At 33.3% G+C, this 23,967-nt stretch overlaps 2 protein-coding genes across 4 annotated transcripts; one reads left to right on the top strand and one right to left on the bottom strand.

Annotated features, from left to right (window-relative positions):
* Window positions 1-6,210: 6,210 nt before the first annotated feature.
* LOC127736674 (RING finger protein nhl-1-like) lies at window positions 6,211-10,329 on the bottom strand. Of its 3 annotated transcripts, none has more exons than XM_052247246.1 (2): window positions 10,227-10,329; window positions 6,211-8,013 (listed from the first exon to the last, which is right to left on the bottom strand). In XM_052247246.1, exon 2 carries the CDS (start codon window positions 7,996-7,998, stop codon window positions 6,415-6,417), a length of 1,584 nt encoding a protein of 527 aa, XP_052103206.1. In that variant the 5' UTR covers window positions 7,999-8,013; window positions 10,227-10,329; the 3' UTR covers window positions 6,211-6,414. The 3 variants fall into 3 exon arrangements, with proteins under 3 accessions (XP_052103206.1, XP_052103205.1, XP_052103207.1); XM_052247245.1 differs by lacking the exon at window positions 10,227-10,329 and adding an exon at window positions 9,459-9,624; XM_052247247.1 differs by lacking the exon at window positions 10,227-10,329 and adding an exon at window positions 9,488-9,623.
* A 615-nt stretch (window positions 10,330-10,944) lies between these two features.
* Window positions 10,945-18,473, top strand: LOC127736672 (uncharacterized). The gene is made up of 6 exons (XM_052247243.1): window positions 10,945-12,145; window positions 13,784-13,905; window positions 14,574-14,683; window positions 15,084-15,266; window positions 16,453-16,564; window positions 17,095-18,473. The coding sequence occupies exons 1-6, from the start codon at window positions 11,664-11,666 to the stop codon at window positions 18,465-18,467; spliced, it is 2,382 nt and encodes a 793-aa protein (XP_052103203.1). The 5' UTR covers window positions 10,945-11,663; the 3' UTR covers window positions 18,468-18,473.
* Window positions 18,474-23,967: the final 5,494 nt, after the last annotated feature.

Here is a 23,967-nt window from a genome sequence, read left to right as displayed (position 1 = left end):
TCTTTAAGCAATCCCCATCATGATATTATGAAAATAAGTTGAAGGTTATATGTTTTCATTGGACAGCATGCCCTGCTTGCATTTTAGTGTACCTGCATTAAAGGAGTTCACCTGAGATTCCCTGCATGTATACAGAATACAGTTTGCTCTACAAATCTCCTGTAGGTCTGCTTGAATGAAATTCTAGATAATTGGTATAGACCATGTTTGAGCAAAAAAATCCATATTGGATGATTTTAACCGGATTTTCGAAAGAAAAATCGGTTATTGATCTGGGGATGTACGGCAGGCGGGTGGCTGCCAAACAGTGTCCATTCATTAACATGAAAGCTCTTTGGCGAAATATTTTCAAATTGAGATATTTTGTTTCCTGTGACTAAATGAAGGTCAAGTTCAATTTTCATGATTTTAGCTTTTCTCGTTGTTGAGTTGTAGACCTTTAAGTAGCAAAAGTGATTCTTATTATATGATTTTGAGTTATTTCCCTTTGAACAGAAATGGTGTAATTGATAAGTAATTTCTATGTCATTTGGTCTCTTGTTTATTTTGAGTAATTTTTCCTTTGAACAGAAATGGTGTAATTAATAAGTATTTCATCAAAAATTGACTTCTCTGGGTTCTTATACGACCGCAAAAAAATTTTGTGGTCGTATATTTTTATGACGTTGGCGTCGTCGTCGTCCGAAGACACATTGGTTTTCGCACTCTAACTTTAGTTTAAGTGAATGGATCTTTTTGAAATTTGACCATAAGGTTAAATACCACAAAAGGAAGGTTGGGATTGATTTTGGGGGTTATGGTACCAACAGTTAAGGAATTAGGGGCCAAAAATAAGCATTTTCTAGTTTCCAGACAATAACTGTGGAACGGTGTATGGATCTCTCTGAAATTATACTACAAGTTTCCATACCACAAAGGGATGGTTAGGATTTGCTTTGGGGGGTTATGGCTCAAACCGTTTAGGAATTAGGGGCAAAAAAGGGGGAAAAACAAGGTTGTCCTGGTTAATGGACAAATACTTTAGTACAAAACATAATTTAAAGCAGTGTAAGGGAGATAAATCAAATACATCATTGAAATTATCTCCCTTACACTGCATTTAAATTATGTATAAAGTAATGGTTAATGAACAATAAAGATAATTTAAAACAGTGTAAGGGAGGTAATCCAAATACAACGTTTTGGTTACTTCCCTTACACTGCTTTTAAATTATGTTTCAAGAAATGCATATTTATAAAGGAAGACCAGTAAAAATATCTGCAAATGTTGCATCTTTTTTTTTTACAAAAAAATCCATATGAAAGATTTGACACTATATTTGTAATTTTATTATAAAATAGATTAAGTTAGCACTATGGTAAATTTAAATGGGTAATTATGGTTGCCAACTCCATTGGAAATTTGAATTGAGATTATGACCATATCTTGAGGGAAAGAATTTTTTGGGGGAAAAAAAGGGGGGGGGGGGGGTAAAAAGAAATTGTGGGGGGTCAATTTTTTCTCATTTCAGATTTCAGAAATTAAAAAGAATTATTCTTCAAATATTATTTTTTTTTCAAATTTCAAATATTGAAAAATTTCAAGAAGTAATCTTTAATTGCACAGTATGGCGCATTGGATTTGTAAAATCTTTGATCACATTTATTTATTTGTTATGCTGAATCTAACAGTGTATTTAGATTTTTAATTTTGGGTCCAGTTTTCAAATTGGTCTACATTAAGGTCCAAAGGGTCCAAAATTAAACTTTGTTTGATTTTAGCAAAAATTGAATATATGAGGTTCTTTGATATGCTGAATCTAACCATGTATTTAGATTTTTTTTGTGGACCCCGTTATCAAATTGGTTCATATTGAGGTCAAAAGGGTCCAAAATTAAACTTGGTTTGATTTCATCTAAAATTGAATTATTGGGGTTCTTTGATATTCCAAATCTAACCGTGTATTTAGATTTTTAATTTTGGGTCCTGTTTTTTAAATTGGTCTACATTAAGGTCCAAAGGGTCCAAAATTAAACTTAGTTTGATTTTAACAAAAATTGAATTCTTGGTGTTCTTTGATATGCTGAATTTAAACATGTGTTTAGATTTTTGATTATGGGCCCAGTTTTCAAGTTGGTCCAAGATAGGGTCCAGTATTTAAACTTTGTTTGATTTCAACAAAAATTGAATATATGGGGTTCTTTGATATGCTGAATCTAAACATGTATTTAGATTTTTGATTATGGGCCCAGTTTCCAAGTTGGTCCAAATTGGGGTCCAAAATTAAACTTTGTTTGATTTCAACAAAAACTGAATATATGAGGTTCATTGATATGCTGAATCTAAACATGTATTTAGATTTTTTATTTGTAGGCCCCGCTATCAAATTGGTTCATATTGAGGTCAAAAGGGTCCAAAATTAAACTTTGTTTGATTTCATCAAAAATTGAATTATTGGGGTTCTTTGATATGCCAAATCTAACCGTGTTTTTAGATTTTTAATTTGGGTCCCGTTTTTTAAATTGGTCTTCATTGAGGTCCAAAGGGTCCAAAATTAAACTTAGTTTGATTTTAACAAAAATTGAATTCTTGGGGTTCTTTGCTATGCTGAATCTAAACATGTGTTTAGATTTTTGATTATGGGCCCAGTTTTCAAGTTGGTCCAAGTTGGGGTCCAAAATTAAACTTTTTTTGATTTCAACAAAAAATGAATATATGGGGTTCTTTGATATGCTGAATTTAACCATGAATTTAGATTTTTTATTTGTTGGCCCCGCTATCAAATTGGTTCATATTGAGGTCAAAAGGGTCCAAAATTAAACTTTGTTTGATTTCATCAAAAATTGAGTTATTGGGTTCTTTGATATTCCAAATCTAACCGTGTATTTAGATTTTTAATTTTAAGTCCCATTTTTTTAAATTGGTCTACATTAAGGTCCAAAGGGTCCAAAATTAAACTTAGTTTGATTTTAGCAAAAATTGAATTCTTGGGGTTCTTTGATATGCTGAATCTAAGCATGTGTTTAGATTTTTGATTATGGGCCCAGTTTTCAAGTTTGTCCCAAGTTGGGGTCCAAAATTAAACTTTTTTTTGATTTTAACAAAAATTGAATATATGGGGTTCTTTGATATGCTGAATCTAACCATGTATTTTGATTTTGGACATTGGACCATAATAGGTAAATTAAAAAAAATCAAGTTCTTAGACCACATTCTTTCTGTGTCAGAAACCTATGCTGTGTCAAATATTTAATAACAATCCAAATTCAGAGCTGTATCAAGCTTGAATGTTGTGTCCATACTTGCCCCAACTGTTCAGGGTTCGACCTCTGCGGTCGTATCAAGCTGCGCCCCAGCGAAGCATTTTATTTGATATGTACTTAGATTTTGGAAATTGGACCATAATAGGTAAATGTCCAATTTCAAACTTTTCAGTTCTTTGACCACATTCATTTTGTGTCACAAACCTATCCGGTTTGCTGTCACTCTGACAGTCTCTTGTTATTATATTGATGGGGGATAGGGTCATATGTTTTTGTTTGAATAAACTTGAACTTTTCCTGTACTGAATATTTTATTGATTTTTTGGTGATTTAAAGCAAAAAGTGTACCCATACAAGTTTTGTTCAATGGAGATGTACTAATGTTAGCCCACCCACATTTTGTATGTTGTTGTGAATCATATTACTTTTTGATTTATTGTTTTGTACATAAATCAGACTTTAAGTTTTCTCTTTGAATTGTTTTACATTAGTCATGTAGGGGCCTTGCAGTATTGTTTTTGGTGGTTTAAGGCTGTGCAATGGCATTTAGTTGCTTACTGCTACGTCAGTTAGTCTCTGGTGGATATTTGTTTCATTCATTGGCAATCATACCACATCATCTTATTTTTATATAAACTCAGTCTCTGATTATTACTTGGTGGGTAATGATCTAATAAGTAAGAGATTAGTTCTGTATTGAGAACAGGTGATGTTGGGTATATGACTATTGAACAATAACCCCACAAAATGTTAGGAACCATCGGGTCAACTTTCCCAGAGGGAGTTGCAGACTTAGTTTTATGATGGTCACATAATTCTTTGAACAGAAGCTCTTGGGGAAAGATATCCCGTGGAACCTGTCAACTTTGCCTGAGGGAGTCGCCAACTTAGTTTTATGATGGTCACATAATTCTTTGAACAGAAGCTATGGGGGAAAGATATCCTGTGGAACTCAACTGATGAACAACCAGCAACAGACCCTACCCAATAGTAATTAACAAAAACATGATTTCTGTGACTAAAACTTATGTTTCTGGAATAATTTTCATCAGATATGCTAGTGGCCAAAAGTTAGGAAGTCAAAAAGATAAATTGAAAGCATAAAAACCAAAAGGGATTAATCAGATCATCAACACTGGTTTAAGGTCAAATTTGTTTGAGGGAATTGCAATCTTAGCTTTGGAAGAAAAAGCATTTAAATCATTTGAATACTGAAACACTTGCCACTGAGTCTATGGTACCCTCAGTGAGTTACCAACAATTACACATTGGACAAGATGTGCAATATTACACCCTTATTTTGTCCTTTCATTAGATACAGTAAGGTGGAAAAATTATTTTCAATGTATATGTCCTAATATACAAAGACAATAACTGCACAATCTGGTGCAATATTTAGGTAAGGTAGGTACGGATTCTCACATGCTAAATGTGCATAGAACTTTGAACCCACCTCCTCTTTTGTTGAAAAATCTAATGCCATCAACAGTATCACAACTACATATATAGTAAAAGAGTTATTTTTGACAGCATTCAATATAAACGAAATGAGATGGTGGATAAAATTTCATGGGATAACAATCCAACAACACAAATATGACTGAAAGAGATGATGCTCAATATGACAGCAACCTTACAACACACCAAAACCAGAAAACATAGTTCGACCAAAACACACGAAGCTTTTAATTACCTGCATGCTTGTTTCAAGTGCAAGAGGTTGAGATTTTGATTCCTGTTGTGTGAATGTAAGGCTGAAAGTGATATTAGCTGCTTCTTCCTTAAGCATGCATCGTTTTAAAAGTATTCTGGCTGAGACTATAGTTACCTTGGAGTCCGAGATCTGTCTGAGAAGGTTGACAAGTCTTCCTGTGGACTATGATATTGTTAGCTAGAATGTTGAAAATCTGGCTCAACCTGTGGGACTTGTACAAAGCAGGGTATATGCATAACTCTATAATATGTTATTGACCTAAATATACTTGTAACATTTGCCACTGACCACTTAGCCGGCTCCAATGAATCAACTCGTGTGAATTGTCTTGAATCCCGTAATTTGTCCGAATGAATTCTAGAGAGGCCATCAAAGAACACAAAACTCCACAAGGGATCGGTTTTAAGATTGTTGGCTAATTAACGTTCACTGGTAAATGTTTCATGCATATCCATGACAAGAATAAAACAATAAATCCAATAGGAAATTATTCAGAGCGTGTCGATCGGGATGAATGACGAAAATATCGGCTGCCTCGTGGAAATGACGATATGTTCGATAGTAGATATTTTGCTCATCATCAGTCCAACGACAAACCCTAAAAGCGTTGTGTCAAGGGTTCTTTTTACGTGCTCCCTGCACGAGGCATCGGATTTAAACTCTCCATTTTGTCTGGACGGCGCTGCATATTCATATCATAGCCAAACGGACACTTTTATTAAACATGGGTTTTATCGCCGGATTAGAGAAGTACAGGGGTGACCGTTTTTTCTAAGGACGAATACGTGAAAAGACAAAATGACCCAAGAACAAAAAACATCAGTATGCTGCATCGTTCTGAATATGCATGAAACAATTGACACTGCATGGCCATGATTATAACTAAACCACACCGTGAATCATTCTGTGTCAAGGCTCACCAGCATGGCGTACACTGACCCTCTCCAATCTATGTCTACCATTAGGATCACAAGCGCTTGGGGGATTGGACACCCTTTTTTTCTAAATATTTTTGTTTGACCTCATTTTCTTGGATCATGTTAAGTTTATGTGATACTTGTAGTAAAGCTTTATATTTAGGACTATCAACTTAAAATCAATGGTCAGTAAAGCAGGAGAGACATTTCAGCGTGTGCACTCTTGTTTACATAACTAGCTATTAGTTAACATTGTTAACAAAAAATTAAAGACAATCATTGGACGTGCACAATGCATGAATCTACTAGAACCACGGTACAAGTATAAAAACGAGATTTGTTAAACCATTTTATTTTATATTTATCACATTTCTTATCGAATCACATTATGCTTTGTCTCAATGTTTAACAAAAATAGGAAGAGTTCAAAATAAAAAGACTAAATTAAGGTCCTAAAAATGCTGAACGAAGCAATGCCCCGTCAATAAATGCACACTGGGATAAAGTTGTTCACGTTCACCATCACTTTATATTACACGTCTATCTATTGTCTGAATTCGTGTATCGTGATGATGTGTACATGCCACCCTGGTCACGTGCCTCACGTGGTGGTGTTGGCTGCGTTGGATGACGTACAACTCTTACTGGTTGCTGTGGACGACGTTGTCTTGATGAACTTGACCTATTATTACTCCCACGCGATGATTGGCTGCTCTGGCTTGGCGTCCTTGGGTCTGGCTGGGTTGGTTGTTGATTCAATGCTTCTGCCATTTCTGCAGCACTTTCGTTCAAGCGTGACGCGATTCTCATTAGATAAGTAGAAGCGAGCTGTTCACGGTGTTCTCGAAGTTGTTCCAAATAATGATCGTCGTTTTCATCTGTTTGTTGGTCATTTTCAGATCCTTGTAATAAACGGTTTCTGATATTTGAAGAAATATCATCAGGCAAAATGTTGCTATCGTCGTCGTTATGTTCTATGTCGTTTTCATTATCAGGGCTCTCGTTTTCGTCACAGTCAAGTTCTGGTAAATATAAAGCCGGATTAAGACGATGCGAGTCCAAACTGTCTAGTAAGACTAGCTGATGAGCTGGAACTGGGTTCTTCAACGAAAGGTCTTCAATAGTTGTAACTTCCCCTAGGCCACTCATTTCTGACAAGAATAAACATTCGTTAGGAGCTTCAAATTTGCAAGTAATGAAAAGTTCATCATCGGTTGCTTCGGCCGTACATGTAAATTCCGTCTCCTTTTCTTTTAGTTGTTGCTGAACTGTGAACAATTGTCTTATGTCATTGTTCGACCTTGCTTTTGTAAATGTGTCGTAAAGTTTCTGTAACTGTGATCCCTGGGTACAGATATCAACAAAACGCGTGTTTATCTTTTGTTTCTGTTCTTGTACGCTTTCCCGCAATATTTTAATGAGCGCCTCTTGTCTTCGCTCTAGCAATAATCTGTATTCTATAAAAGTGTCTTTGATAGTTGATCTAAGCTTTCTTTCTAGTAGGTCTAATTGTTTTGAAGCATTTGCAAGTGAATCTGTTCGCCCTTTCATTTTATCAAGCATGCCTTTATTTTTATCGTTCATTTCATCAAACTCATTACTGTTCTCGGACAACGCCTCCGTGACATCAACAATCACGTGCTCTTGTCCCTCTTTGTGATCAAGAACGGTACAGTCACGGCAAACGGGGATCAAACATTTCTTACAAAAAAAGTTCAGTGGCTGGTTTTCGTGTTTAGAGCAAACATTTTGAGATTTTGTAGTTACACGTGACAAAAAGTCCATCATTTGTATAACACGATGGTCTGAGGGCAGAGCACTGATTTCAGTTCGGCTCAGAAAAATTTCTACTCGGCATTCTGGGCACTTTAATACACCTTCCAAGTTATCGTCCATCCATGGAACTGTTCTTCTAGAATTCTGATGATGGTGGTCGAAAACGGATTTGAGACATGTCAGACAGAAAGTATGATTGCATGGTAGTGATTTCGGTAGTCTGTCTGATTGGCTATATTTCTCGTTACATATGTGGCACCTTAAGAATTGTTCTTCAAAGGCAGCTTCGTCTACAATTAAACTTCTCTTTGGGCCATTGTCTGTCTGATCCTCGCCTGCAGTTGCCATTACTATATGTATTTTCTACAATAAAAAATGATAGTATCAAATTGACAGTCCATATTTCTATCTTATGATATTATGAACCTGGTTTGAGGTTGCAGGGGGTAGAGAACTTACAAGTATTTTGTGTAATGGGTCACCAAAGAATCGCTGTCGAGTCGTTATTTGTATGGAATGAGAACAAGCGTGCAAAAACTCATCAAAGGTACCAGGCTGATAATTTGGTTCGCAAGACGCCCGTTTCTATAAATAATTAAGACTCACTAGTATCGCTCGAATCAAAATAGTTGAAAAACTAAATCAAGTACGACATTGAAGAACATTTTGAAAATTAACAAGTTGTAACAAATAGATATTCCTTTTATTCTAGTCAAAATGCAAACGAATTTGAGTTAAATAATTAAGAATATAATTCCTAAAAACATCATTTGTTTAGAAACCTTAAATGTGACAAATTAAAATGGCAGACATTGAATTGTTTACATAAAATATGAAATAAATAATATTTATTCACCAAGCCGTAAATGTTTTAGTTTTTGCAAAAAGGGATAATACAATCAATTTCTCTGGCAAATCACTGTATTAGGTGTCGGCAACTTTTGTCAGAGGGAGATAACGAGAATTCATTTTAGATCTGGCAGAAAAAGTAATGGTAATATAGAATGAAGAAAGCTTGAACTATTTATTTAACTGTCAGCTGTTAAATGTACGTTGATGAGACAGCAACCCAACGACACAAATAACTTAAAGAGATCTAGAGGTTAACATACATTCCTATAGACAGGTGTCTTTACAATATGTTAAGTTCTAAATAGCACATATATACATAATTTCATAGGTCTCAGTATTTTACTGATTAAACAATGAATTATATTTGCATATGATAATTTTGTATACATGCTATTTGTTGAACTGTTTTGTTTTGTTTTTTTTTATTTTGTAATAAACGTTTTTTTCGTTAACATATTTGATCAATACAGCTAGTAAAGATTAAATATGAATGACGACAGAACCTTCGAACAAAGGTGGCATTATGCCAAAGTAGATGACAAAAATATATATATTACGGAGTACACTACAGGTGCTTCGGGGATATTTTTTAAATCTGATTTGCAGTTAATATATATATAAAAATCTGTTTTCATCATTCTATATTTCTGAAGGTTCTAATAAAAATTATAGAGAAAACAAAATAAAATAAGATTTTCCTATATTCATAACATTAAATATTTCGACTTTTTTATGTTACTTCAATACACTCTTTCGTTTTTTAAACAAATAAAGTTGCTAGTGAACGGCATTTTAAGGAAAAACAAAAATTCTTAAACCAAATGACACATTTAGTACATTGTCTTCATCCATAAATAATCTCTTAGTAAGTTTACGTTATAACTGAAAGTTCATTAATTATACAAAATTATTTCAGTAAGTTGATAATTTATACGGGAAAAATTAAAACTACTTACCGATGGCTATATTTTGAAATTATATATACCGATGTTATGTGATGTAAACACTGTACCAATAATACCAGTACGAATTTTTTAAGTTTTGTATATATAGTTTAGCCACGTGACTCATCTTTTAAATCAATGTATGTAAACATTTGAACAAAGACATGAAACGGTTGTGTTGTAAACATTTGGATGTGTATTGGAAACAGGGGGCGTTAACATCCTTATCATCGTAATGAATATTCATAATATGATTCTTCCTCATTTGAATCAGCAACACAATTTCTGCCCCAAATTTGATGGATTTATCAGAAAATGTACATGTTTTTATTTTATATCTTGTGGAAATGGAATATGTTACTGTACTGTACAGTATTTCACCTAAAGAAATATATTTTCAGAAATGTTTATATTGAGATCTTTTGATGTTGAATATTCATTAGGTTGACAAATTTACTATGATGTAAGCATATACAGCTGAGCATCCCACGCCCCTCTCGGAGTGGAACAACGTATTTTAAAAAGAATCTAAGATAAATATTTTCAGTTGCGTCACATAAAAAAAAAATAAAATTAATACGTAAAATTTCGATTTCCGAGTTTTTCTAAATAAGAATCATAATTGTTTAAGATTCTCTTCGAATGAATAACTCAAGTCAATTGAATTCGAATTGAAATGTATAACGTGAATAAGAAATACTAGTAAAGTATTATTTTGTCAAAACATCGACAGAGTTTTTCTTTTATAAACAAAAAGGACCTTTACAGAAAGAAACTGACCTTAAATCAAACGATCCTTCTTTGTTTATATATTTGCCACCATAGTTAAAATATTACCAAAACAAGTTTCAACAAGACATTTGTATAATCGTATAAATCTATACCTGAGTGTAAAAATCAATACGCACGCAACATAAACAGGTGTATAAATTAATTTAAACCTATAGCTACTGTTTAGAGGTTGAAATGTAAACAGCATTGAAAACATATGAATGCTAATCGTGCATATTTAAGATTTAATAAAATGATACTGGTTAAAATCGGAGTTTTTTTATTGAAAGACCAACGAGAAATCGATGTAATGGAGAAACGTAAACCAGTAAAATTGATATGTATAATATTAGAGTGACCTCCCCTTATTTCCTATAAAATGACTGATATTGAGATATTATAAGATATATATTTTTTTCTATAGAAATCAAGTATCAAAATGGATCGTTTAATATCTTTTCTAGGAGAAGAAATGTTTTCTTCATAAAAAGGGCTATTCGTCATTTATTTAAGTCACTAAATCTTTTTGAAACATGTACATGATATTGTAATCAGTTCCAACACCCTCTATGTCAGTGGTAGTCCCTAGACTTCCGAAAAAGCAACACTCGATTTATTTATTCTCATTTTATTATTCTTAGTTGATATTATGTTGAATTGTACTACAATGTACTTTTTAATTGAATCAAGTTACTTAAATAGCTTACACATTTGATCATATCATTTCAATTGACCCTAAAAGATAAAAAGTCATTTAAATTCATTGACCCGTTATTAAAGCTTACTTCGCCTCAAAGCCTCGTAAGAACCTCCAACGAATGATCATTAAGTAAAGTACATATTATTAGAATGATAATAGAACTACAAATGCTAAGCGTGAAAGTGTGACAAAGGTCCTCCAGTTTAAAGACCATTTAAATTAAACTTTTACAATATTGCTTTACATGTTTGTATAGATCATAAAGAACATGGGATTATTGCCTTTGTTTTCAGTTAATCTTGGTATCCATTACACTAAGTAATTCATTGTGTATTGCATAGTACTAAATAAGACAAAATTTACCGGCGAGACAGACATGTTCGAGAATTTAAATGAGTGACAATGTGATATATATGACCATTGCCAAGTTCTAATTTGGAACTTTGGTTCAGGGAAAGTTTCGCTCAGATAAATGAGATAATTCTACAACTTAGAAATGGTTTAACGAGAAATGATAGAAAACTATAGATATTAAAACAAGGATTCGTAGTTGCTATTAAACACTGTGTATGAATTAAAAAAATTATATATCTGGAATGTGAAAGCTGTTTTATGTTGAACCTGTGCATTTAGAGACGAAAATGAATAGCAGAAGAAAACAGATCAATATGACGCAAGAACTAGTATAGTTAGCGTAGATTTCGATTAATTCTAAGTCAATTTTAAAGTCTGTGAAAATACAAACGATGTCGACTGGAAAAGAAACGCCAGTTCCACCTTTCCTTCCTTCTTCCAATGTGATGACAAATGGATACTTTGGAGGGGTTAGTATAGACTCGGCAAACCTCAACTGTGTTCAGGTTGATCATGTAGAGGAAGTTGTCTCCCTTCGGAGATCGGTTGATCTTGGATACATCACATCAACCACCATTGATAATGAAGATCCTAGGAATAAATATAAAGAGACTGAGGAAGTGATATTACACGAAACAAAACCCAAGTACAGGGATATGTCTGCTCAGATGAAAGAGTATAACGTCAATTATAACGGGCTGATTATTATTCCATGGGAGGAATTTGCTGAAAATCCGAGGAAATTAAACGACTTATTTTACTTAGAGAAAAATGGACTTATAACATATGACCCTGACGAAGTAAATGTGTTTTTCCATGCAACAAAAATGAATAAACCAACATTTGGGGATATAAGTGAAAACGGCAAAGCATGGTAAGCTTTGAATTTGAATTACAGTGATCTATTCGTTGTTGTTTTTTCGGTTGTGCATTTTTTTCTCTCTCAGGTAATTCTTGTTTTAAAGATCCATTGGTATTTGATCCATATTATTTTCTCTATTTTACACTTATATCCAATTCGTATATAAAACGATACTGTTAATGACTTTTAAATTATTTAAATACCAATAGACAGGGACATCCTTATAACATTTTGACCAGTAGTTTAGCTGCATCCAAGGACAATTTGGTTTTCAGAAGAGATTTAGAACTATATTAGATGACAGGTAAATTTATTGGTGTATAATTCCATAGATTTGTTTTTGAGATGCCTCATGATTTACCTTAAACCGTATACTTTGCCATAACCATATCTTACTATATTGCTCATGAAATTCTTAAATGGGAAAATGTGGTCTATTTATGTGCTGAAATTGGGCTTTGAACTAGCTTTCAGTAACTAAAAGTACTCTTAAGCGATACTAAGTATTTGTCTTTTGTCAATTTGGCATTTTTTTTTTTTTTTTGTGTTTGCATAGTATATGCCGATTCTAAACCTTTACAATTGATTTTTACAGTTTTCTAAACTGTTACACCATAACACCACTGACCTGGGTAAGTGGGGTATTGAGCGCGAGCAAACGTTTTTAATCCCGCCCATTATGTTCATGTCTGAAGCCTGGAATCTGTAGTTCAGTGGTTGTCGTTTGTTGCTGTCTGTCATGATTGGTATAGGCATAAAAAAAGATGTTGTATTTTCTTTCTCGACATTTTGTTATCCCGTTGCCTTGTGTTGTTGTTATCATCATTGACCTTTGGTCCTTGAGTAGAAATTTGTCGAATTGCCAATCATACCACATCGTATTTGTTAAAGTAAAAATTTTGACACACACGATGAATCATCTTTTCGTTCAACATGTTTTAAGGTCCAAAGGATGGAGAAAATTTAGATATGTCATTTATATCTTCAGCTCTTTGTCTGCCGACGTTAGATCCTACCATGGGTCATTGTGATTCTATCCATGCTTCAATAATGAGATGCATAAATGTTATGCAAGAAGGCAAAAAGTTTTGTCTGGAGGTACACCAAATAAATGTTTTCTCCTTCATGTATTGATATGGCAAGTCGTGTTACTATTTATTCTTACATTAAGATATCTCATATAATTTCCTTTATAAGATATCTTATAAACTTTATAAGATATCTCATAAAATTAAAATTTCAAAAACAAATCTATGGAATTATACACCTATACCTTTTCCAGTCATATAATATAGTTTCAACCTTATTTGTAAATCACAAATGTATATAAAAATGTGGGTTTATTTTTCTTTAGTAAGCCACATTAGATACAGTTGTAATGAACGAGTTTAACGGAATTCACAAAAAAAAAAAATATATAAGACACATACATTTCAACAAATAAGTTACAAAATCCTCAAGTAGAGTTCAAAAATAAGCATAGAGCAAAAGAAAGCAGAAAGGGGAAAAATTATTGAACAGATAAATCTGACATGACCAAGAAAATGTTTCACTAACCTTTCAAGAAAGAAAAATGTAAAATTCTCTAGAAAAAAATAACGCCAACATATTTGCTCAGAAACTCAACACCATAATTTTATTATATTTTAGGGTTGTAAACGTGGAGAAGATAAAGGACCTAGAACAAGTAAGGGTGTGGTTAATAGAAAGGGTGTCAGTGTTTGGTGTGACCCTAGTCCGGAAAACCTCACGATTCGGCAAGCCCGAAAGAGGTATATTATATACGTTAAGTATAATCTCAAATATTTTTATTCGCACATTTTTTTCCCATCTTCCCATGGGCACCTAACATTAAAAGTTATTCGTCAAACGTTGCAAAACAGTATATAACATCACCAAATATTGTAGTTAAAGTACAGGTGTTGCTGTAAGAATTATTTCAAAATTTCTGAGAACATCAAGATAAGTGTTTTTCGTTTGGTAAATGAATATATTGGTAATTTTACTCATATTATTCACCTTTTTTCAATAAAAAATCAAAACTTATAAGCAAAAAACCAAAAAGGAGAACAAAACAAACAAAGTCCTCATGAATGCCTTCTGTCAAAGTTGCATTTTTAGTTTCTCTCGGTGTATATTATTATCCATTTAGTTATTTTTGCTTATACACATAATTACTTCGGGAATTAAATATAGCAAAGCAAACATTAGTGTACGATACAAAACGGTCTAACTTCATGTCGAACCGAAAACACCTTTAGGCTTTAGCGGAACATTTTAACCATCTATTCGAAACACTTCGAATAACAACTTTTCAGCACTAATATCTAATTGCTTTAGTAAAAATTTTGACAAACAGGACGGATTATCTATTCGTTCAACATGTTGTTAGATCCAAAGATTGGAGACAATTCAGATATTATCTCATTTATATCTTCAGCTCCTTGCCTGGTGATGTTAGATCCCACCATGGGTCATGGTGATTCTATCCATGCTTCAATAATGAGATGTATAAATGTTATGCAAGAAGGCAAAAAGTTTTGTCTCGAGGTACACTTAATAAACGTTTTCTCTTTCAAGTATTAATGTTAACTTACCTATAAATTAGTTTTCATCGAATGCAATTTATATTAAAAATATCTTGAATTGATTATCTTTTACATCCAATCTGATTAGAATACAGATATGTGTTCAAGCTTTGCTTGCAAGGCTTAGACCCAGGATCTGTATTCTAATCAGATTGTTTACATAATTGTTTACATCATTGTTTTCCTCATAAACTTTTTGTTTGCTATAAAAGTGTTTTGTATTTTTCTTAATTTAATGTGTGGTAATTATTTTAAAAATGAAAAAAAAAATATAATAGACGATAAATTAACCGCACGTAACAAAAAAAAGCAAGCTTATATACATTATTTTATAATAGTAATGTGCTTTATTTATCAATCAGATCAATTTGAATGGTTGTGTTGAGCGATGGTGTCGTAGAATCACCATGACAAAGTGTGAAGCTGTTGGTGCTAAACTGGTAATCACAAATGGTGAGGAACAGGCCGACCTCACAGACGCAGAAAACATCATCTGTTGTATAGTCTGTCTACCAATCTGGTCAATACAGGCCGGTATCTATAAGGTATGTCCGGGTCATGTAAACATCATCTGTTGTATAGTCTGTCTATAATACCAATGTGGTCAATACAGGCCGGTATCTGGCAGCATTTTAAACTGTCTGGACCAACCATTTTTTTTTTTAATTTAAACCATTGTCTATAGATAAAGACTAGTTTTTTTTAAATATTTGCTAGACAATTGGTTGGTATTTTTTTATTGTCTGGGTGAAACAAATTACAACATTTAATCTTTAAGGCAAGTTCTGAAATTTGGATTGGAAGATAGGTAGATAAGTGGGAATGTCAGTGCAAAATGAAAGCCTATACATGGCAGAGTTAACCAATTTTGCTATGCATTAGGTCACCTACGGACAACATTTTTATAAGACTTGTTGCATAGATGGTGACATCTCTCCCAAGACAAAGATAAAATTGAGAATGGAAATGGGGAATATGTCAAAGAGATAACAACCCGACCAAAGAGCACACAACAGCCGAAGGCCACCAATGGGTCTTCAACGCAGCGAGAAAATCCCGCACCCGGAGGTGGTATATTAGTAGTGGCTGCGTATTTACACATCCCATGCAGTTAAATGGGCGTATATATCTTACCACGGGATCTACCCAGTAGCCATCATGCCAGGAATCAAGGTTACCAAATACTCGGCTATAATTATATACAGACACCTTGATGCCTGGTGTATTAAAAGTACCAACTTCTACGAAATTGGGGCCAATATCACGTGTTCCCGCTTTGCCTACAAGATCCGTATAATTGCCATGTGGTCAAATCAAAATAAAGAAAAGTTAGAGAATTGCACGATATCAAGATATATATCGGAGTTTATTTCGGACTTTTCATGCAGTCTACACATCCTATTACTGTCGATCGTTGAGGAATTTCAGTCGTAATATTTCTATATTTGAAGTTATTACGGTTATCGCTCTGGCAATGTTATACACAAAATCAAAACCTTCTGCTTGTTGATAATACGTGTAACATCATTGTAGTAGAAAAGGGAAATTAACTAATAGAAAATTACATTAAGCTATAGCGTATTTGTCAATCAAGTAAAATAATAAATACGATGTAAACGTGGTTTCCGAATGTGAAGCTCAGCCATAAATATTTTATAAGAATTCCCGTTTAAAACATTTCTTTCTACTTTAACGTTTCAAATAATTAAATTCAATTTCTTTAATTTTTAGATTCACAGACGTGCACAGTACAAAGACTTAGAATTGAAATTTGACGCAGAGGAATTATTTCTGCATGGCACACTGGGTGGTGTCAAGAACCAGAGAGCAAAGTTGTTTAGAGGTATAGTTTTGTATTTTATAAAATATGTAAAACAAGTTTAACAAGAGACAATTAATTAAACATAGTGTGTATGATTTTTGTTTGCTTCCTTATTTACCTTTTCTGTTCAATTTCATACATTTTATTGGCTGAGATACAGAAATTTTAACCATAACTTCTATTTGTTTAAAGCAAAATATTCAAACATATTTCAACAAGGCGTGTGTATATGAGACAAAACCAAAAAATATTCACATTTTCTCAAGGGACCAAAAATCTCAGCAAAAGCATGGGAAACGAAGCACCGACTATCACTAACGATAAAATGTTATTCCTAAAACATCATTTTAAGTATTCATTATCTGCAGAATATATAGTATTTAAAGAGGTAAAAAATTACATGGCACTTTAAAGATTTTGTGTGATAACAAATGCAAGAGTCATAATCTTTGTTAAAAGTTAAGCGGAGTAAATACATTATTCTTTATTCATAAAAAAAAATAAAATAATAAATCTATAAATAAAAATGTTGACATTTTGTTTTCATTAAGATTATCAGAAAGAAATATTCCGAACTAAACCATTGGAAGAAGCAGGTGAAGAGTTTCAAGTACATACTAATGTTGATAGACACGGTAGTAATAAGTATATCTCAGTGAAGAAAGCAGTTAAGAGCGGAAATAGTGATGAGAATCATTCATATATAGAATACGAAACGACAGATATTAGTGATCTATTAACTAAAGATAATGAACAACTGAAAGACAAATTCAAGCAGACTAGTCATAGGTATGAAGGCTTCCAGACAACACAAGAACAAAATGAACTTGGACGAAACTCGCTACGGACAACATATGAAGATAGGAACGATATCAAAGTGGATCGGCCGAATATCTTTGTAACGAACACAGAAAGCAATAACTTAGACATCAGCCGTCTTAATCTTCGTGAAAACACAAATTCCTCAGACTCTTCGGGATTTGGAGGCGATTCAAAAGGTGAAAACAAAATTAAATCTATTATGGAGGTAGAGTCGTGCACTATGAGAAAGGAGTTATCTCCCATCCCATCAGCGAGAACCGTCAATAGTGACATTATGATAATAACACAGTCAAATGAAGAGGACAATGGTGAAGGAAGTGAAATCGATCTCAGGACATTCTTGCAAACAGAGTTAGCTCCACCGGAAAAAACAAAAAAGAAAAGTAAAAAGCATAAAAGAAGTTCAAAACCTCCAAAGTCGCCTTCAAAGAAACCAAAAAATAAAAGTGGAGTTGACAACAATGCATTTGACCCTGAAAGCGAGAATAAATTTCGCCGAGTGCTGCCATCCAAACGTCGAAGTCTTGAAAGTATTGACACATTGGAATCAAACGACAATATTGACAAAGGAAGTATTATGGATTCATTTCCCATCGGAAGTCTTGATTCACTTCCTACAGGAAGCCATGATTCTCTAGACACCATATTAAACGATCAGGGATCAGTGGAAAATCCTCCATCAGATAACGAAGTTATGTCATTAAAAGCTGACTTCGACGAAGAATTGTTTATTCCATCTGGAGATGAAGGTAATACCTCAAGTGGTGATAGAGTTTTTCAGTTCAACGACAAATTAAATAAAAATGACGAGAGTACAGAGGAAGAGGAGATAAACGGTCAATCGAGTGGTCCTAGAAAGAATCACCTGGTGTTTCAGGATGATATATCCTGTGATGATCTTGAACTGTCCGATTTTGATGCAGATAATGAAGAGAAACCCGATGACCATACCGACAAAAACCAGAACATTCCCAAAAGTAATAACAGACTTAAACAAAATAACATACGTGGTTCTGCTCCGTATAGATCTAATAGACAAAAATATATAGGAATGAATACATCTGTTAAAAATGAACGCCATCAGTCAATAAAGTCATCATAAAATAAATCATTTTTTTGTGTAACAATTTGAATTGATTGAATTGATTGATTGATTGATTGGTTGTTGGTGTTTAACGTTGTTTATCACTATGTACATCTGGCTAATCACCTATCGTCTTTCTCCTTGGGATTTGTTTGTAATTATTAATTCCTTACAAAACGTACACGACTCGCATGCGTATTACAATTTATGATCTCTAGGCGTTCTGATTAGCAAGAAAGGTGAACAGTAAGTCCGTTATCTTTGAATACATATTGAAAGTTTTGATTTGAAAGTTTAATAAATTTAAAGACGAAAACGAGTGTTCCTACATGTAAAAACTAATCGTCAACATTATTATTTAAAATTTATATCAACTAGCAGTATATGTGCCAATTTTCCTATTCGTGGCAGAATTTTCAAATGTCCTCTCGCTCCGACGACATGGTATCGAATAGGCATTGAAATAAAAATAGAAGTAAAAGGAGATATGGGATATACGTTAATGACACAGAAACGCAGCAACACAAAAAAAAAAACAAAATACATCAAGATGTCGTCCTACACTCTAATATTGATGGCTGTAATTCGAATAAGTTGTCATAGAGAAAGGTTAAGAACCGTATACATGGTATAGAAAGATTAGATCTTGTGCAATTCAATGTATGTTTACATTAAGTTTATATACAGACTTTCAATAAAGATAACTAAAGAAAGAATGAAAGAAAAGTCATCGTTTGTAGTATAATGGGAGAGGTTTGGAGAAACCATCTAAGATATCTAGTTATGTAACAAGAGGTAAAGTGGTCATAAAAAAGACTGACACAATAACCGGAACCGTGGAGGGGGGAAGAAGGGAACCCCCCCCCCCCCCAAAAAAAAAAAAAAAAAAAAACACAAAATAACGGAGTTTATAATTCATGAACACCAATGAACTACAATACACCTATGACTGTTTGAAAAAATACGAGTGATAAAATTAACAAAAAACGATAAGGGAGATAAACAAAAGATTATTATACTTTATGTTAGCTATGAAGATTGTAAAGGAGTGAACAAAGTGTTTCATGTCCTACAATAGGATCATATTTTAAAGAATGTGGCGGGATAAACAATTTTGTGAGAGCTCAACCCTCCCCTAACCTGGGACAATGGTGTAACAGCACAACATAAGAGCAAACTGTAAAAATCAGTTGCAATTGGCTTAACTCATAAAAAACGGTACGAGGCACAAAAACAACTAACATTAAAACAATAGACACAAAGCACCGAAATAAGACTACTAATAAAAAAATCAATCATGTTATCCCAGACTAAAGAATCAATCAGTTCACTTCCAACGGATTTCGCGTGAAGACCTCATAAACAGTCTGATAAACGCATCACCCTGTGCAATGCCAAAATATAAGTAAATGCACAGGATGTAGGATAATGAGTTCTCATAACTGTACATATATATAGCAATATGTATTTTTAGTTATGTTTTAGTACCAACAAAAAACAATATTTAAACATTTTACTACTGTGTTTAATTGATAACCTTAAAGAAATTTTGTTTTTCAAAGGATCAATTAGTTCCCATGGATCGTACCCAAATTTACGGGCTTTATAAACAACATCACCGTAAAGATTAGAATGTGATATCCCGTGTTTAATAAGAACTCTACAGGTTCAGTCAAACTTCCTATCCAAATATTTGTATCTATGAAATAATTTGGTAAAGGTTTTAATTAATTTGTGTTAACCATGTTAACAAAATCCCCGACTTTTATTTTTTTAAATAATTTATCAGTTATATATAAATTACGTTCATTGAAATCTGAAACGCGACTACAGACACAGGCATATCGACCAAGATTTAGATGACTTTTGGTTATTGTTTGCTGTTTCACTCCCGTTGACTTGTACCCCACATCTACTTTTATTCAAGATGGTCGAGTGTTTATCCTCTGCTATGTAACTAGAAACATGATAGAGTTGTCAACGTATATTTGTTCCGCCTAACAGAAGTTCCACTGGAAACTTTGTTATAAACAATGTCATAATATCTGTTCCTGTTGGAACAAATATTCTATACCATTTATTCCATTAGGAACATATACTGTAATACTTATTCCAGTGGAAATAGTATTCCAGAATATTTTATCCATTTGGAACTTATATTATGAAGGAACTTCTATTTCGTGACAATGTATATATTATGCTTCAATCTTGCGTCGTACTGTTGAGATGATAAAAACATGTAAGATCATCGTGCTAGAAGATGTTATTTTAAACAATACTAATATTGTCTTGAATGTTGAATCTGGTAGATCCTCTAAATGAGCACGAGAAGGAACATTTTCTTCCTGTTGTCAAACGGTTCCTCGATATTCTTTGCTGGCTATCCACAGTCTTTAATCTCTGTTTACAAATGTTTTTGATCAATCTTCTTAAAGCAACACATAGGGGCCTGTGATTTTCTAATAAAAATGATTCTCTCCGATTACACAGGAAAGAGCTTAGGTAGAGGAGGTGAAAAGGAAGTAATTTTGACTAACTAAAGAAAAATAAAGAAGTTAACTAACGTCGGAAAATTTAGCCCCAACAACGTTCCCCAATGAGCCTACTTTTAACGAATGGTGCTGCATGGGGTCTATTGTGCTTGGAGCTTGGTACTCTCCAAAACACGGGACAATTAATATACGAAATTTTTGCATACAATAAATTCAGTTCATGCAGTTAATGAATACTGAACGGTCCAATACAATCAGTTCATGCAATCATTCAATCTGATTAAAATTCACATTTATCTTATGCTCGTATATATGAGCATACCGAAATCAGAGATCTATATTTTGATTTGAATGGCAATCATTGAATGACGCACGGTCAAATACAAGACATCCACCGACGCCTTTTTTCTTATATAAACCTATTATCAAGTTTTCTGCAAAGGAAATAAAATTATCAGCAGCGAGGCAAAATGTGAAGCTATCGTGTACTGAGCGCAACGAACAAAGTAAAAAAGGATTCATATGGTGTCGACCAGCTAATGTTTTACTATAACTATATCTGATGAAAATCTAATAATCGATTTATCGGACTGTATTTGTGGGTCTCATGATAGAAACAAAAGTTCTTTTCATTTTCACCATCAAACCGGGAGAGGACTTGATAAATTCGACTTAAACTTATCAACGTCGGTGGATTGTCCAGAAAAGAAAAGGCCTATAATAATATAAAATAAATTATGTTGAATTAACAATAGAGGCTCCTAGGAAACTGCATCGTTCAATTGGTAGAAATGTGCCGTATTGATATTTACCTAAAAATCAGAATAAACAGAGATATATATATATATTTATAAAAATCTTTCAATCCCATCTAAAATCAAATTGCCTATCCGGCCCTAATTAGTCATTACAATAGTTTTGCCAATGAAATGATTAATAGCTTTCAATTTGCTTGTTCATTGATTTTGTTTAAGATTTAACAGATTCACTCTAATTTTTTGGAGTTTTCAAGGCAATATTCTAAATCGCTATACAAGTTGAGTATAAATTGGGTGTCTATATTAAAATCGAGAGAATTCTTTTAATAATTTGCCAAAATGTAGTTTATATTATGTTTTTTCAAAAATATAATAAAACTATGGGTCACGGGCCTTTTTTTAAGCTGCATGTTGAGCAAAATTATCAGATTTTGTATATATAATACTGGAAACCCCAATTAAGCGTGATAGAAAGAAAACAAAACTATTGAATTTTAAGATAAAATATGAAAAGATAGCTCTTATAAAGTGCATTCAGAAAAACAAAATTGAAAAAAATGGTGTTACGGTAAATTCATAACACATTCCTTTATAAAAGTTATATTATCTGGTTTATCTTCCCTTATATGTTTAAGTTCATAAAGTTGAATCAAACAAACAAAAAAATATTCTGTATTTGTAAATATCTGACAAAACACATGATTCTCTTCATTTAGATAAAAAAAAAGTTTACAAATGAATTACATTTTCTCTCAAAATTTGCACTTTTCATAAAATAAGGAATTGTAAGACAATTATGATAGATTAAGAGTAGATGTTTGATAAACTTTACGACTGACGATTGATAACAATGAACGATGGACGACAAGTAATGACAATAATGTCAATGTAAATGGTGTTGAAACTAATTTTCGCACAGTTACTTATCGGGACTACCCCAACACAGGCACTTGTCTCTGAAATTTTTTTGTTATATTAAGGTATATAGGGGAAACAAAATTTCAGAGACAAGTGCCTGTTACCCCCAAGGGGGTATTTTTGGTCCACTTTTATTCTTATATTATGTAAACGGCATGTATGTAAGAATTAGTTCTGATTGTAAACTAATATTGTATGCAAATGATAGCACAATTGTGTTTTCGCATGGGAACCCGAAGGTAATGTCTGAAAACTTGGAAAGGAACCCCAGCCTTGCAGTCAATGGTTATATCCCTGCTGGTACAAAACGCAAACTTGGAAAAGTTGACAATTTCTAAGTCAGCTACGATAACCGTATTATTCCAGCTCAAACTTGTGTAAAATACTTGGGCCTAAACATAACTAGTGTCAAGCTATCCAGCAATTCTCATCCTACAATTCTCTTTATAAAAATCTATCCTGCAATTCGTCATCCTGCAATTGCGTTTGGAAAACTACTTGAGGGACAATTTTATTTTTCTTTAAAATCATAGTTTTTGACTTTTTTTTCAAAAACAAGATTTATATAGAAAATTAAAGATTTTTATATCCCATTAACAAAATTCTAAATTTAGTTTGCAAATTTCTAACTCATATTTAGGGTTTTGTAATTAGCATTTACAATGATATCATGATGACGATTCCAAAAAAGTATTATCTGTTAATAAGTCCAGGATGTGATTCGTATAAACCCATGTTTAACCCACATTTGCGATTTTCGAAACTCATATCAACGACTAAAAACATAGAATTTTGATGTAAAAATAAATTTTTTCATGGTATACCTACAACACAACTTCTATTTGAAACTGGGTCACCCACTTGTTCAAAACCATTGCCCCGGCAGTTCTGTATGGCTAGGGATTATAGATTCTGCTCTAATAAATAGCCTTTGGGTAGTACTACAACGAGGGGCCAAAGAATTTCTGGGGTAAGCATTCCTAGAGGACGAAAATTTCGTCAGAAACATGGAAATAAAACCAAATTCGATAACAGACGCATTGGGGGCACCCACTTTCCGATCCATTGTCTCGGTAGTTCTTTATGGCTAGGCATTACAGACGCCTCCCTAACGAATAGCAATTGGATAGTACTACAACGTGAGGGTAAAGAATTTCCGGGGTAAGCATTCTTAAAGGCCGAAAATTTCGTCCGTAACACGGAAAAAAGGTCATATTTGATAAAATATGCACTGGGTCACCCACTTGTTCAAAAACATTGCCCTGGCAGTTCTGTATGGCTAGGGATTATAGATTCTGCTCTAATAAATAGCTTGTGGGTAGTACTACAACGAGGGCCAAAGAATTTCTG

The sequence above is a fragment of the Mytilus californianus genome, unplaced genomic scaffold, assembly GCF_021869535.1.
Source record: "Mytilus californianus isolate M0D057914Y unplaced genomic scaffold, xbMytCali1.0.p SCAF_35, whole genome shotgun sequence".
Taxonomy (NCBI): domain Eukaryota; kingdom Metazoa; phylum Mollusca; class Bivalvia; order Mytilida; family Mytilidae; genus Mytilus; species Mytilus californianus.
This window is presented reverse-complemented; position numbering and strand designations above follow the sequence as displayed.

Excerpts from the sequence above, each read along its gene's own strand:
- LOC127736672 (XM_052247243.1), top strand. The coding sequence starts at position 11,664 with ATGTCGACTGGAAAAGAAACGCCAGTTCCACCTTTCCTTCCTTCTTCC. Across the intron at positions 13,906-14,573 it reads ATTCGGCAAGCCCGAAAGAG|CTCCTTGCCTGGTGATGTTA; the intron begins GTATATTATATA and ends TTATATCTTCAG. Across the intron at positions 14,684-15,083 it reads GCAAAAAGTTTTGTCTCGAG|ATCAATTTGAATGGTTGTGT; the intron begins GTACACTTAATA and ends TTTATCAATCAG.
- LOC127736674 (XM_052247246.1), bottom strand. The coding sequence starts at position 7,998 with ATGGCAACTGCAGGCGAGGATCAGACAGACAATGGCCCAAAGAGAAGT.